Source organism: Xenopus laevis, chromosome 6S, assembly GCF_017654675.1.
Source record: "Xenopus laevis strain J_2021 chromosome 6S, Xenopus_laevis_v10.1, whole genome shotgun sequence".
Classification (NCBI taxonomy): Eukaryota; Metazoa; Chordata; class Amphibia; order Anura; family Pipidae; genus Xenopus; species Xenopus laevis.
In genome coordinates, this window is record NC_054382.1 from 113,794,402 (window position 1) to 113,809,159 (window position 14,758).

The 14,758-nt window shown below is 39.9% G+C and overlaps 1 protein-coding gene across 1 annotated transcript in view; it reads right to left on the reverse strand.

Annotated features, from left to right (window-relative positions):
- Positions 1-14,758, reverse strand: part of virma.S (vir like m6A methyltransferase associated S homeolog) — a 47,993-nt gene that overhangs the window by 25,199 nt on the left and 8,036 nt on the right. Inside the window, 4 exon segments of the mRNA XM_018223864.2 lie at positions 5,597-6,088; positions 6,430-7,576; positions 8,331-8,603; positions 10,228-10,353. Coding sequence (XP_018079353.1) covers positions 5,597-6,088; positions 6,430-7,576; positions 8,331-8,603; positions 10,228-10,353 — 2,038 coding nt within the window.

The window sequence follows — 14,758 nt, forward strand, 5'->3', positions numbered from 1 at the left end:
TTGCCAGGGGTCCTCCAAACAGTTTGGTGCCCACTGTGCATAGGTTTACCAAAGTATATGGCATTTAGAGGCCCCAAAATGAAGTTAGCGCATACAAATTGTCCTGTGGGTAACTTCAGCTAATGAAAAATCAACACATTGACTGCATTTTTGTGGGGTAAAAACACAAATATATGTTTACCCCCCAAACCCATACATTTTTGGAAAGTACACATTCTACAGAATCTAAAATGGGTACCCATGCCTTATTGCTCCAAACTACTGAGTCGCAAGGCTTTGCCAAATTTGGCGGTTTTGGTAAAATATTCTGAAAATTGCCTCAAAGCTTCAACTTTCCAGCATCGTATTGTCCATGTATCATTACCAGCATAAAGCATCCTAAATATAAACATAGGGGTCTACTAAACAGTTTGATGCCCAATGTGCATAGATATACCAAACTATGTGGCGCACAGAGACCCCCAAATGACAATATGTATAGACATTTTCACGGCTGACGCGCTGGCTGCTGCAATATAACCACCCGGTGTGTGTATTATGCGACATTAGACCACCTAACAGTACAGAGACCCCAGAAAACCATATATTTTCAGAAAGTACACATTCTGACGAATCCAATATGGGTAAATAAGTCTTTCTACTGCAAACTGCCAAACTGCCAAGCAATGCTGAACATAACGGTTTTTATCAAATTTCTGAAAATTGTCACAAAGCTTGAATTTTACCCCATTATATGCCCCACATTTCATAACTTAGCATAAAACATCCTAAATATGAACGCCAGGGGTCTACTAAACACTTTGATGCCCAATATGCATAGATATACCAAACTATGTGGCGCACAGAGACCCCCAAATGACAATAGTGTATATACATTTTCACGGCTGACGCGCACTGGCTGCTGCAATATAAGCACCCGGTGTGTGTAATATGCGACATTAGACCCCCCTAACAGTACAGAGACCCCAGAAAACCATATATTTTCAGAAAGTACACATTCTGACGAATCCAATATGGGTAAATATGTGTTCCTACTGCAAACTGCCAAACTGCAAAGCAATGCTGAACGTAACGGTTTTTATCAAATTTCTGAAAATCGTCACAAAGCTTGAATTTTACCCCATTATATGCCCCACATTTCGTAACTTATCAGCATAAAACATCCTAAATATGAGCGCCAGGGGTCTACTGAACACTTTGATGCCCAATATGCATAGATATACCAAACTATGTGGCGCACAGAGACCCCCAAATGACAATAGTGTATAGACATTTTCACGGCTGACGCGCGCTGGCTGCTGCAATATAAGCACCCGGTGTGTGTAATATGCGACATTAGACCCCCCTAACAGTACAGAGACCCCAGAAAACCATATATTTTCAGAAAGTACACATTCTGACGAATCCAATATGGGTAAATATGTGTTCCTACTGCAAACTGTCAAGCAATGCTGAACGTAATGGTTTTTATCAAATTTCTGAAAATCGTCACAAAGCTTGAAATTTACCCCATTATATGCCCCACATTTCGTAACTTATCAGCATAAAACATCCTAAATATGAGTGCATGGGGTCTACTGAACACTTTGATGCCCAATATGCATAGATATACCAAACTATGTGGCGCACAGAGACCCCCAAATGACAATATGTATAGACATTTTCACGGCTGACGCGCTGGCTGCTGCAATATAACCACCCGGTGTGTGTATTATGCGACATTAGACCACCTAACAGTACAGAGACCCCAGAAAACCATATATTTTCAGAAAGTACACATTCTGACGAATCCAATATGGGTAAATAAGTCTTTCTACTGCAAACTGCCAAACTGCCAAGCAATGCTGAACATAACGGTTTTTATCAAATTTCTGAAAATTGTCACAAAGCTTGAATTTTACCCCATTATATGCCCCACATTTCATAACTTAGCATAAAACATCCTAAATATGAACGCCAGGGGTCTACTAAACACTTTGATGCCCAATATGCATAGATATACCAAACTATGTGGCGCACAGAGACCCCCAAATGACAATAGTGTATATACATTTTCACGGCTGACGCGCACTGGCTGCTGCAATATAAGCACCCGGTGTGTGTAATATGCGACATTAGACCCCCCTAACAGTACAGAGACCCCAGAAAACCATATATTTTCAGAAAGTACACATTCTGACGAATCCAATATGGGTAAATATGTGTTCCTACTGCAAACTGCCAAACTGCAAAGCAATGCTGAACGTAACGGTTTTTATCAAATTTCTGAAAATCGTCACAAAGCTTGAATTTTACCCCATTATATGCCCCACATTTCGTAACTTATCAGCATAAAACATCCTAAATATGAGCGCCAGGGGTCTACTGAACACTTTGATGCCCAATATGCATAGATATACCAAACTATGTGGCGCACAGAGACCCCCAAATGACAATAGTGTATAGACATTTTCACGGCTGACGCGCGCTGGCTGCTGCAATATAAGCACCCGGTGTGTGTAATATGCGACATTAGACCCCCCTAACAGTACAGAGACCCCAGAAAACCATATATTTTCAGAAAGTACACATTCTGACGAATCCAATATGGGTAAATATGTGTTCCTACTGCAAACTGTCAAGCAATGCTGAACGTAATGGTTTTTATCAAATTTCTGAAAATCGTCACAAAGCTTGAAATTTACCCCATTATATGCCCCACATTTCGTAACTTATCAGCATAAAACATCCTAAATATGAGTGCATGGGGTCTACTGAACACTTTGATGCCCAATATGCATAGATATACCAAACTATGTGGCGCACAGAGACCCCCAAATGACAATATGTATAGACATTTTCACGGCTGACGCGCTGGCTGCTGCAATATAACCACCCGGTGTGTGTATTATGCGATATTAGACCACCTAACAGTACAGAGACCCCAGAAAACCATATATTTTCAGAAAGTACACATTTTGACGAATCCAATATGGGTAAATAAGTGTTTCTACTGCAAACTGCCAAACTGCAAAGCAATGCTGAACATAACGGTTTTTATCAAATTTCTGAAAATCGTCACAAAGCTTGAATTTTACCCCATTATATGCCCCACATTTCGTAGCTTATCAGCATAAAACATCCTAAATATGAGCGCCAGGGGTCTACTGAACACTTTGATGCCCAATATGCATAGATATACCAAAGTATGTGGTGCACAGAGACCCCCAAATGACAATAGTGTATAGACATTTTCACAGCTGACGCGCTGGCTGCTGCAATATAAGCACCTGGTGTGTGTATTATGCGACATTAGACCCCCCCTAACAGTACAGAGACCCCAGAAAACCATATATTTTCAGAAAGTACACATTCTGACGAATCCAAAATGGGTAAATAAGTGTTTCTACTGCAAACTGCCAAACTGCAAAGCAATGCTGAACATAACGGTTTTTATCAAATTTCTGAAAATCAGCACAAAGCTTGAATTTTACCCCATTATATGCCCCACATTTCGTAACGTATCAGCATAAAACATCCTAAATATGAACGCCAGGTGTCTACTGAACACTTTGATGCCCAATATGCAAAGATATACCAAACTATGTGGCGCACAGAGACCCACAAATGGATATATAGTAGATAAAATTTACATAGGCAAAACAAACTAACACAGAACAGTGTGAAATGCAAATAAATCACCAAAAACTAATAAAACCACAAAAATCAATGCTTTTTTTTTTCACACTAGTGTAATCAGCCACCAGAATTACCGTTTGAATATTTTAGCTGGGCCAAATCGATTATACGGACAGAAACAAGTGAACAACACAAATGCAGAGCTGAAAATGCAATAAAATGGCTAAAAATGCAATAAAATGGCTAAAAATGCACCAAAATACCCAAAATTGCAATATAACCACCAAAATAACATACAAAAGCTATTGCACAGTACGGTTAGCGAATACGCTATTCGGAACGGCAATAAAACATTTTTTTTAGCCCAAAAAGAGACGATGCGATAAGAAAAAAAAAAAAAAAAAAAGCCACAAAGCCATATATGTACATATGCGTGTGCACAACGGGTAAATTGCATGTTATTTGCGCGTGTGCAAGTGTACATGGGTGCTGTGAGTGTGTGTGACCCCCCCCAATCCCCAAAAATCTATGTGTGAGTGTGTGTAAGTGTGAATGTAAGTGTATATTACTGTAATAAGTGTGTGTTGGTGTGTTGGTGTGTTTGTGTGTTTTTGTGTGTGTAAATGTTACACTTACCTGGGGTAGATGCATCAGATCGATGAGAAAGGGTCCCACACAGCAGATCTCCAGCTCCAACGGTCAGCAGCCATGGGGGGGCGGAGCTGGGCGGAAGTGCAGCGCAGGCAGCAGCAGGACGCATAGGAAACGCGTCCCTGCTGCTGCTTTGGGGCCCCTGGGCGATCGCGCCCCAGGGGCCACACGATCCCCTGCTCTGCTCGTTGTCTAGGGGCAGGGGATCGTGAAGGAGCGGAGCGAGCGGCTCTAACAGCCGCTCCTCCGCTCGCAAACCCGGAAGTGCTGCAGAACGTAGAATCTACGATCTGTGGCACTTTGGTCCTTTGATCCACAGAACGTAGATTCTACGTTCTGTGGCACTTAAAGGGTTAAAGGGGAACTATCGTGAAAATGAAATAAGCTTCAGCATACGGAAGTAAAAAACTTTCTAAATACAAACAATTAAATATTCTGCATCGTTTCTGAAATAATCAAGTTTATCCTCAATATCCTTCTCTCATCAGTTTCTCTTCATTCTGTCTTCATGCAGCAGTTGGGTGTCAGATATTCATTGATCCAATATATCTTATAGGGGGAGCTCCTTTTGCCTAGAACAGTGATCCCCAACCAGTAGCTCGTGAGCAACATGTTGCTCTCCAACCCCTTATATGTTGCTCTCAGGGTCCTCAAAGAAGGGGCTTATTTTTGAATTTCAAGCTTGAAATGAAGTTTTAATTGCATAAAAACTAATTATAGTCCCAAGTAGAGCCTCTTGTAGGCTGCCAGTCCACATAGGGCTACCATATAGCCAATCATAGCCCTTATTTGGCACCCCAAGGGACTTTTTTCATGCTTTTGTTGCTCCCCAACTCTTTTTACATTTGAATGTGGCTCACGGGTTAAAAAGGTTGGGGACCCCTGGCCTAGAAGATGTATTAGAGCTCACTATTAAAATCACCAGGAATCCAGTCTCTATATATGCAGGATTTGTGCAAAAGGCAGTTATTTTGTTACATATTGTTTGTACTGGAATGAGTTGTTTGAATGGAGTAAGCTTTAATACATCTTCTAGGCAAAAGGAGCCCCCCTAGAAGATGTATATCGGATCTGTCAATGAATATCTGACACCCAACTCCTGCATGAAGAGAGAATGAAGAGAAAGACGCTGAGAGAGGAATAGTGAAGATTAACTTTTTTTAATTGATTGTATTTAAAAAGTTTCTTATTTCAGTATGCTGAAGCTTATTTTAAATTTTACATTTCGCAACAGTTTCCATTTAACACCACAGCATGTACAACAATGCATATTAGAACAACAGATATGTAAAGTGTATATGACTGCAATATCAAAAAGGAACCTTACCCAAGAGCTTCTGTGGAGCAAAATTCCATCAATGTTATGAGGCACTGCAAGTTCTTGTCAAGGCTGAAGACATGGGCAACAGCTGACCTTCCAACAGGGTTGAAGGTGATAAGATAAAGGTTGTGCAGAATACTCAGAAGGTTGGCATGATCGGTCTCTTCAGTAGCAGTGCAGTTCTGGAAATGGTTAAAGAGTTCAGAGATGTACTGAAGAGCCTGTGTGGCATGGAGTAGCCATAAGGCAAAAGATTCTTCACAGTTGCTATCAGATGGTATATTCTCCTCCTGCTCCTGCTCAGTTGCCTGGCACAAGGCTCTGGCAATGAGGTTTGTTGCTTCATTCTCACATAAGAGAAACAGAAGGCCATTCTGAGACTGTGCCAAGAATCTGAGGATTTCCCTGATAGCACACATCACTCCTGGGTGAGAACTGGCCCCTGGCAGAGAGAGCAAGAGGGTTGCAGAATCCACGAACTGGTGATGGTGAAGATACCTATAAGAAGGATAACATTTGGATGAAAAAGACAACTATTATTTAGTGCCACTAAAAACACACAATGTAAATTTCAAGAGGTAAACATAATTATTGTGCTGTTGTTTCTCTTCCTCCAATTATGTCCGAAGGAGTTACTGGTTTTTGCACAAGTTGCAAGAACCAGCTACATACACTACAGGACAAAGTCACTCAGCTTTTACCTGGTGGGCATGTATGTGCTGCCTAGAGAACTGCAAATTATACTATGGCTTCATGGCAGCTAACTAGAAAACTGCATCAAAACGGTCTTTTTTTACATTTGTATGCAATGTTTCTACTTTGTGTGTACAGTGGCTTACCGAAATAAGACAGGGTATGGATCATCCCTCTCCGGTGGTCCGGTGATGCGGGCCGACGTTGGGAAGGACTTCACTGGAGACTGAACCATTTTATGAGGTGCCTTTTCCAAGAGGTTCAAGATCTCATTCAAGAGGCCAACAAGTTTCTCTAAATCCCCTTCACTTACATTACCAGCTTCCATGACATGTTCCATCTCCATAGGCACCTCTACATCATTTTCATACGATTGAGTCTGTCTCTCAAGTGCATTTTCTACCTCCTGACCAAGTTCGTTTTGATTCTGAGGGGTTGCTGCAGTTTCTACCAGCTGGTCTCCCATCTTCTTCACGTCAGAAAGAATTTCATAAAAATGACACTTCAGCAGAAGAGCAGAACAGGATGTAAAGACCCTTACTGTCTGATCCAACAAAATCAACTCTAAGAGCTTTTGGTATCCACTTTTCCCTTGTCCTTCTGAGGGGCAATTCAAAAAGGCTTCCATCCCTTCATTGGTGCTGAGGACACTATCTAATGATCTAAAAGCATTCAGCTTAAGAGAAGAGGACACATGATCTGCAAATAGCAAGTTGTACAACTTTCCAATAACATTGGCATTTAAAAGAGCTTCTACTGCTTGCGACCCACACTCTGCCAGGGAGGATACAAGCTTTGTACCTGCTTTCAGCTGCCGCACATTTAAAGCAATAGGCTGCTGTAGAGCAAGCTGCAGGTCCAATGCTTGCATGGCCCAATCTACTAACTGACTGAGGTCATCTCGTCCAGGTTCCTTAAGAATCATAAAGCTCAATCCTTTCACAATTAAACCAGGGACTTCTTCTAAAGCAGTGACCCAATTAGAGCCTCTGTCATCTTGATACAGTTCAAGTAATTCAGTTAGCTTCACAGATGTTTCAATTGCTCCAGAGTTTTCTTTTTCTAGATCTAGACCCTGAAATCTGCAGATTTCATTTTCAAATGCAGTTCTGTATGGACAACTGAAGTACAGCAGAGGGCCCAAGTCCCTGTCATATGGGTCATAAGCCGTGGTGGGTACAGATGCCAAATCCTCAGGAGTATAATCAATGTCAAAACTTGGGTATTTAAATGCCTCTCGTTCAAAATCAGCGATCCCATCCTCATCGCTTGAAATTTGTTCATAGCCATCATCTGCCAAATGGAATAAAGATATTCTATTATCTTTTTAAGTCACACAGAAGAAACTGGACAGAGCAGTACAGCAATTTGAACAGTAAAGCATTAAAATGTAGGTTTCCCATTGCTATATTATGAATGTCTCACATAGTAATATAGTACAACATAGTAAGTTAGGTTTAAAAAAGACACACGTCCATCATGTTCAACCTTCTAACTCCATTTTAAACTGCCTAACTGCTAGTTGATCCAGAGGAAGGCTAAAAAAAAAAAAAACAATTTGAAGACTCTACAATTTGCCTCGGAGGGGAAAAAATTGCAATCAGACCAGTCCCTGGATCAATTTGTACTATGAGCTATCTTGCATAACCCTATATTCCCTCAATTGTTAAACACCATCCAACCCCTTCTTAAAGCTATCTAATGTATCAGCCTGTACCACGGATTCAGGGAGAGAATTCCACATCTTCACAGTTCTCACTGTAAAAAAAACCCTTCGGAATGGGTGACCTTGCGTCAGCTGGAAAGATCTACTGGTAAATAAAGCATTAGAGAGATTATTATATAATTCCCCTAATATATTTATACATAGTGATCATATCACACCTCTTCTTCAGTGTGAACAACCCCAATTTGGCCAGTCTTTCCTCATAGCTGAGATTTTCCATAGCTTTTAACAGCTTAGTTGTCCTTCTCTGGACCCTCTCTAAGTCAATAATGTCCTCACAAGTAAGAAGCATTTAGGCAGGCAAATCTAAATGAAACACACCCTCTAAATCCTCATCATCACCCTCATCATCTTCATCCTCTTCATCAGCTATGCTGTCCCCAGTCTGGTCATCTTCCTCATCCTCCTCTTCTTCAGCATTTAACTCGTCGTCGTCATCTTCATCCTCATCATCTTCATCTCCTTCATCCTGGGGATCATCTTCCCCATCATCTTCGTCTGAATAGTTGCCGTCAGGGTGGACAGAAACTCGATCAGGGGATATGGGTTCAAAAAGGCCTTCTCTATGTAATCCATCATCTTCTTTCTCTCCACCTGACAGAGTAAAGGAAAAATGACAAATCAAAGGGTCTGTCATAAAAACAAATCGCTTGGTATATGTAAGATACACTAAGTCAAATTGCACTGCCATAACTAAAAAAAAAATAGGGCGTTCGGTGATAGAGAACTAATTTTCCAATTAAGCATAATGCAATCCAAGACATACTTAAAGGGAACTATCCTGAGTAAGGAATAGGGCTAAGTTTTAACTTTCAATAACAAGCAGAATAGGAAGTTACTCTGTATACTATGGTACTTCAATATAATGTCCAGTTTAAATGAATAGTATCTCCCTGGAACTAAACTAATAAGGTACTATAAAAGAGGGCTGTTATAAAGACAGAGTACTCATTTACCCTCAGGTATTACTCAAATATTGCAATAGAGATGCAACAGTAGCAGACTTGCTGTTGTTCTATTGTAATTAAAAATATGACACCTACAGCAATTACACATAGGAGGAATGCCCTGCAGGCAAAATAACCTAGGCCTTAATTCTTAACTATAATATGTAAATTATGATCCCCATTTATAAACAGGAATAGGTTCCCTTTAAGGGCCTTAATAACAGATAGATAAGACAGCAGAGGTCATAATATCAGAGAGGCAGAGTAGGACACATTTCCAAAGGAACAGAGTCACAATTATAAAGTGAAGCTCAATTGTACCATTAGAATGTGTTACATTGGCAAAATATTAGTACATGCATAGAACAGTCATCCAGCTCATAAGGTATAAGCACCTACTATAAATGAGAAATGCTTAAGATACACACAAGAGACTAGCCTGAGGAGAGACAGATTACCAAAAAATCAAATTAGATACGCGGATTGCTCCTGACCCAATATGCTGCAGAGTAGCAGCTCAGGCAAATATATAACACAATGAAACAAAAATTGTGCAATTTGTATCCAATACTGCATTTACTGTGAAAAAAAAAAAGTTAAATACCCTTATGGTTTATAAAGGACTCATGCAGTTAGAAAGCATACGCAGTCTTATTCAACTGTAAAAATGCAGTAGGTTACAATAAAACTGCCGCAAAATAGTAGGGATGCACCGAATCCAGGATTCGGTTCGGTATTCGGATATGTCCGAATCCTTCTGCCCGGCCGAACCCAACCCTAATTTGCATATGCAAATTAGGGGTGGGAAGGAATATCGTGTGACTTTTTGTCACAAACAAGGAAGTAAAAAATGTTTTCCCCATCCCACCCCTAATTTGCATATGCCAATTCGGATTCAGTATGCTGCCGAATCTTTTGTGAAGGATTTGGGGGTTCGACCGAATCCAAAATGGTGCATCCCTACAAAATAGGAAAGCTGGATTATTTACACACAGAGACACAGAAGGAAAGCACAGCTCAGAGGCACAAGCTCCAGAGTCCCTGGGTCTTGTGCCGATTCTAGAGTTCTGCATTTCCTGGGAAAGTGGGATACGAACCCACAGTAGCAGAGCGACAAGCAGATTTGCAGAACAGACTACAGAGCATTTTGCAATACATAGGAAGCATGCTGGGAGGGGAAGAGGACGATTTCTTATGGTAACAGACCACACTGCGTTAGATAAAGCCTGCGGATTTACAGCAGATGAGGTAAACAAGGTTTCATCATTTACCCGAGGCTGGCATAGGCTCATCCTCGTCATCATCGTCTGGTGGCGGAGGGCCAGGGGGAGTTCTGGGCCCTCTCGGCTGCGGCCTTGGGGGGCTACCATTGTATTGATCGTCTTTGTCTTCTTCAACTGAAAGAAGCAGACCAAATGCAACCCACTCATTAGCAGAAGGCCCAATGTGTAGCGACTCGCACACATCTAATAAAAAGGAGCAGTACCGGTGAGATTTAATTTTAAAATACTATAGAAAAAGATCTATAGCCTATAATTCAGTGTGTATTGGACAGTCAACTTCTTATTAAAATATATATATTTTACAGGAGTTGCAGATAACAGTATTACTTGTCCTATAAATTTTCTGTAAAATGCATGCCCCACTATATGCCAGTAAAGCTACTGTCACACCAGGAGACTTAAAGGGTTGTTCACCTTTGAGTTTAGTTTTTTTTGTTCAGCAGCTCTCCAGTTTGCAGTTTCAGCAAGCTGGTTGCTAGGGTCCAAATTATCCTAGCGACCATGCATTGATTTGAATAAGAGACTGGTATATGAATAGGAGAGGGACTGAATAGGAACAGGAGTAATATAAAGCAAGAACAATAAAATGTGTAGCTTTACAGAGCATTTGTTTTTAGACGGGGTCAGTGACCCCTATTTTAAAGCTGTAAAATAGGCAGAAGAAAAAGGCAAAATTAAAAAAAATATATATATATATATAAAAACCAACTGAAAAGTTGTTTATAATTGGCCATTCTATAACATGCTAAAAGGTAGCGTAAAGGTGAACCACCCCTTTAACACGAAATACTTGCAGGGATTCCAGTTTTCCACATTCTGGTATAATCGCACCTGCACAATCCACTTCAAATGCTGGAAAAGATGCACCGGGTAGTGAATACGGTTGCAAATTGCACCCATCTTGTATTTAATAAGGCATCAATGGGCAAGGTGGAACTGGACAAGGGTACACCTAGCATACTACATGCAGGTAGGCACAAGCATTAGTAATAGGGATGGGCGAATTTTTTCGCCTTGTTTCGCCGAAAAAATGACGCCCATAGACTTGCATGGCTTTGTACGTCAAAATAAAAAGCTGCGCGTCAAAAAATGTTTTGACGCCCATAGACTTTAATGGTAGTCGGCGACATTTCAACAGCGGCAAATTTTTTGCCAAATGAAACGGGTCAAATTCGCCCATCCCTAATTAGTAATAGAGCTTTTTAATGGTGACATTTTGAGCCCCTTATTGAACCTAGAACTTCTGCCTACTGTCAAATAATCCACAATTTGCCATGTCTCTTTTTTTAGAGAAGAGTCGTGGATACAAAAAAAAAAACAAAAAACTCCTGGTGCGACCTCAGCCTAAATTTGTACACACAATTCCATCATTCTACTGTTTTACTGCAGGTTTGGTGGGGGGGGGGGGGGGCGGGAAGTACATTTTATATGGAAAACAGGAAATGTTAGGGCCAAGTGATAGGGCTGTATCTTTTGTACACATACAAAGGGGTTAACACCAGGGATGAGAAACTAGTGACCATTCAGATGTTGTTAAACTACAATTCCTAGAACTAACTTTTGGCGGTGACTAGGATACAGGCAGTTGTAGTTTAAAAAAAACCTGTAGGGCTGTGGTTTGCCCAATCCAAAATGAATTATAGTATTACAGAATGTTATTTAACTTAAATTTATTTTTATATATATATAAAAAATATTTTTATATATATAATTTTAAAAGGCATCCTGTCTTTCTTCTATAACCCAGGAGAGGCAAGGAGCCCAGCAGCTTCCCACTTCAGGAGTATCAGCTTTAGCATAAGGTTTAGTGACTGAACGTAAAATAGGCCTGTGTTGCTATAGCTATTCTTTTCATTTAAATAACTAGAACAATTCTTTCAGGGAAGGAATAATTCTGGTATAAGAACATAAAGAGTATGAATCCTTTCTACACTAGCAACACCCAACAGAAATATTCTGCTACTCGCAGGCTGTGCGGTCTGCCAATTGGGAACAATAAAAATCTGGATATAGTATCTACTATAGGACGGAATCTGCACTGAAAGACAGATTCAGCCACCAACCACAGTGATGATGTGTTTAAATAACTACTTGTATATTCTGGTAACAATACAAGTATCACCAAAAAGGTTGAACATTTCTAATTTTATTGCAGTGTATTGGCTATGCGCTGTAGTGTGTTCAACCATCTTAAGGGCAAGGCCAGACGTGGTGTTTTTGCTGCGTTTTTACGTTGCGTTTTTAAAAAAAAGAACAGCCAGGCGTAAATATGCATAAACTGCACTACCGCCACAGGACGCCAGTATTGGCGTTTTTTAGCAAAAACGCCAATACGTCAAGAAACTACTAAATCAATAGACTATGGGATCTGCACATTTGAAACCACACTTTACGTAAATACGCAGCGTATTTTAAATGTGACGTCCGAGAACAAGGAGAAGTGCATGTTGGGAAAAGAATCCTACGTGCTGAAAAACGCATGAAAAATGCATGTTGATGGTCACATGAGGTTTCAGCTGCGTTTTTATGCCCGGCTGTTCTTTTTTAAAAACGCCGCAAAAACGCAATGTCTGGCCTTGCCCTTAGGCATTGCCTCAGTACCAGACAGTCTAATTTAGTGTAATTCTAAAAAAGTACATTATGGATAAATATAAAAAATGACATGGGGTAGAGAATACCCTAAATATATAAGACTGCTTATGCCATTACTTACCACTCTATACAAAAAAAAAATAAGAGCTTAATATGTGTGTGATTTGCTGATATTTTAATTTGGAACAGGGTTAAATGTAAATCCTGTGAAATTCTTTGCATTTAACATAGGACGAAAATAAGGGAGACTTGTTTACTACCTATATATGCACACATAGGGGCAGATTTATCAAGGGTCCAATTTCAGGTTCATGAGAGTTATTTAAAACTCCCAAAAACTCAGATGAACTCAAATTTCGACCAATCAAAATTTATTTTAAAAAAAATCATATTTTTCAAAGTCCGGTGAATAGGATCGACACGCAAATTCGAATCGAATGCGATTCGTTTTTCAAAAAAAAAAATTTCAGGAAGTCTGCAAACAACTCCAAATTGATCCCAGGACATCTTCCACAGGCTAAAACAGCAATTCAGCAGGTTTGGCGAATAGTCGAATTCAAGTTCTTAAAGTCTTAAATAGAATAAGGCTAGAAATGCTGTATTTTGTATAATACACATAAACATGAACTTACTGCACCAGAAACCTAATAAAACAAATGTTTTATGCTTTCAAAGTTGGCTGCAGTTGGTCACAATCTTGCAACTATGTTAAATGTCTTTGCAAGACCAAGACCATGCACATGCTCAGTGTGGTCTGGGATCGTCATAAATCAAAACCGCACACGTCAACCAATATCTGCCATAGAAGCTGATACCGTAAGACTGATTAGTAATAATCAGAAAATGCAGACTGCACTGGGTCTGCGGATACAAATCTCAACACAGTCGCCGGCTGCTTTATAGGGAAACAAACAAAACTGCTTGAGGTCAGGGAAGTAAGGTCGGGCGCTGTCCCCTGCTGTTTGAAAGTATGATCTTTTTCCTGCAGAGCAGTTAGGGACCGTCTGAAGTTTCCTATCTGCAGCAGTCAAAGCAAGTAAAACGAAGGGGGAATTTCACTGCATACAGTCAGGTTTCTTATAAAACCGGTACACAATTTTTAATTAAAGTATATTGGAGATAGTTTTCATTAATGAAAGTAAAAATTGGATTTTATTTTCTTGCCTTTACATCCCCTTTAAAGGCCCAGTGTATGATAAACCTCGAATCGAACTCAAATTTAAAAAAACTCGAATCGAATTTTAACAGTTCCCTAGTCGAATTTCATAGTTTTCATGAATTTTCACTTTGACCCTAATAAATCTGCCGAATAATAAAGCAAAACGATGTCTTACATTTAAGGAGAGAAAATACCATGGTATAAGCAGAACTCAAGGAATTGTTCCCTAGCTTTACACCAAACACGATTTACTATAACTATAGAAACCGTCATTTGTGATATTTTAACCAGACTTAAATAGATCACGGTTAACCCATTCGATTTTTAATAAATGTCCCTCAAACTTTTTCTGAAAAAAGCTTTTAAAGGGCTAAAATCTGCACTGGACAAGCTTAACAAAGGCTGCCCAACATGTTCACTCTATGATAAATGCAAACATATTTTACTTTAACACTGCTCCTGCTTTATTTCCAGTGGCATAACTGAAGCAGGTCAAGCCAGCGTGCAGCGGAGTTATGGATGGGAAAGCAGTCATCGTGGATGTGGCAGCAGCACTGAAATTTTTGTCTGAAAATGGTGTAAAGTTATGTTACACCATTGCTTATTTCTGAAACATTAGGTCTACCAAGTCTCAGGTGTGCCTGTAGGCGCAAAGTGGAGGTAACGGCAGCCATTAGCCATATTTAAAGGACATGTATACCCAAAAAATTATTTTCTGTCTATTAAAAGAAACTTTCCAATATGAATTTATTAAAAAATTGTTAGTGG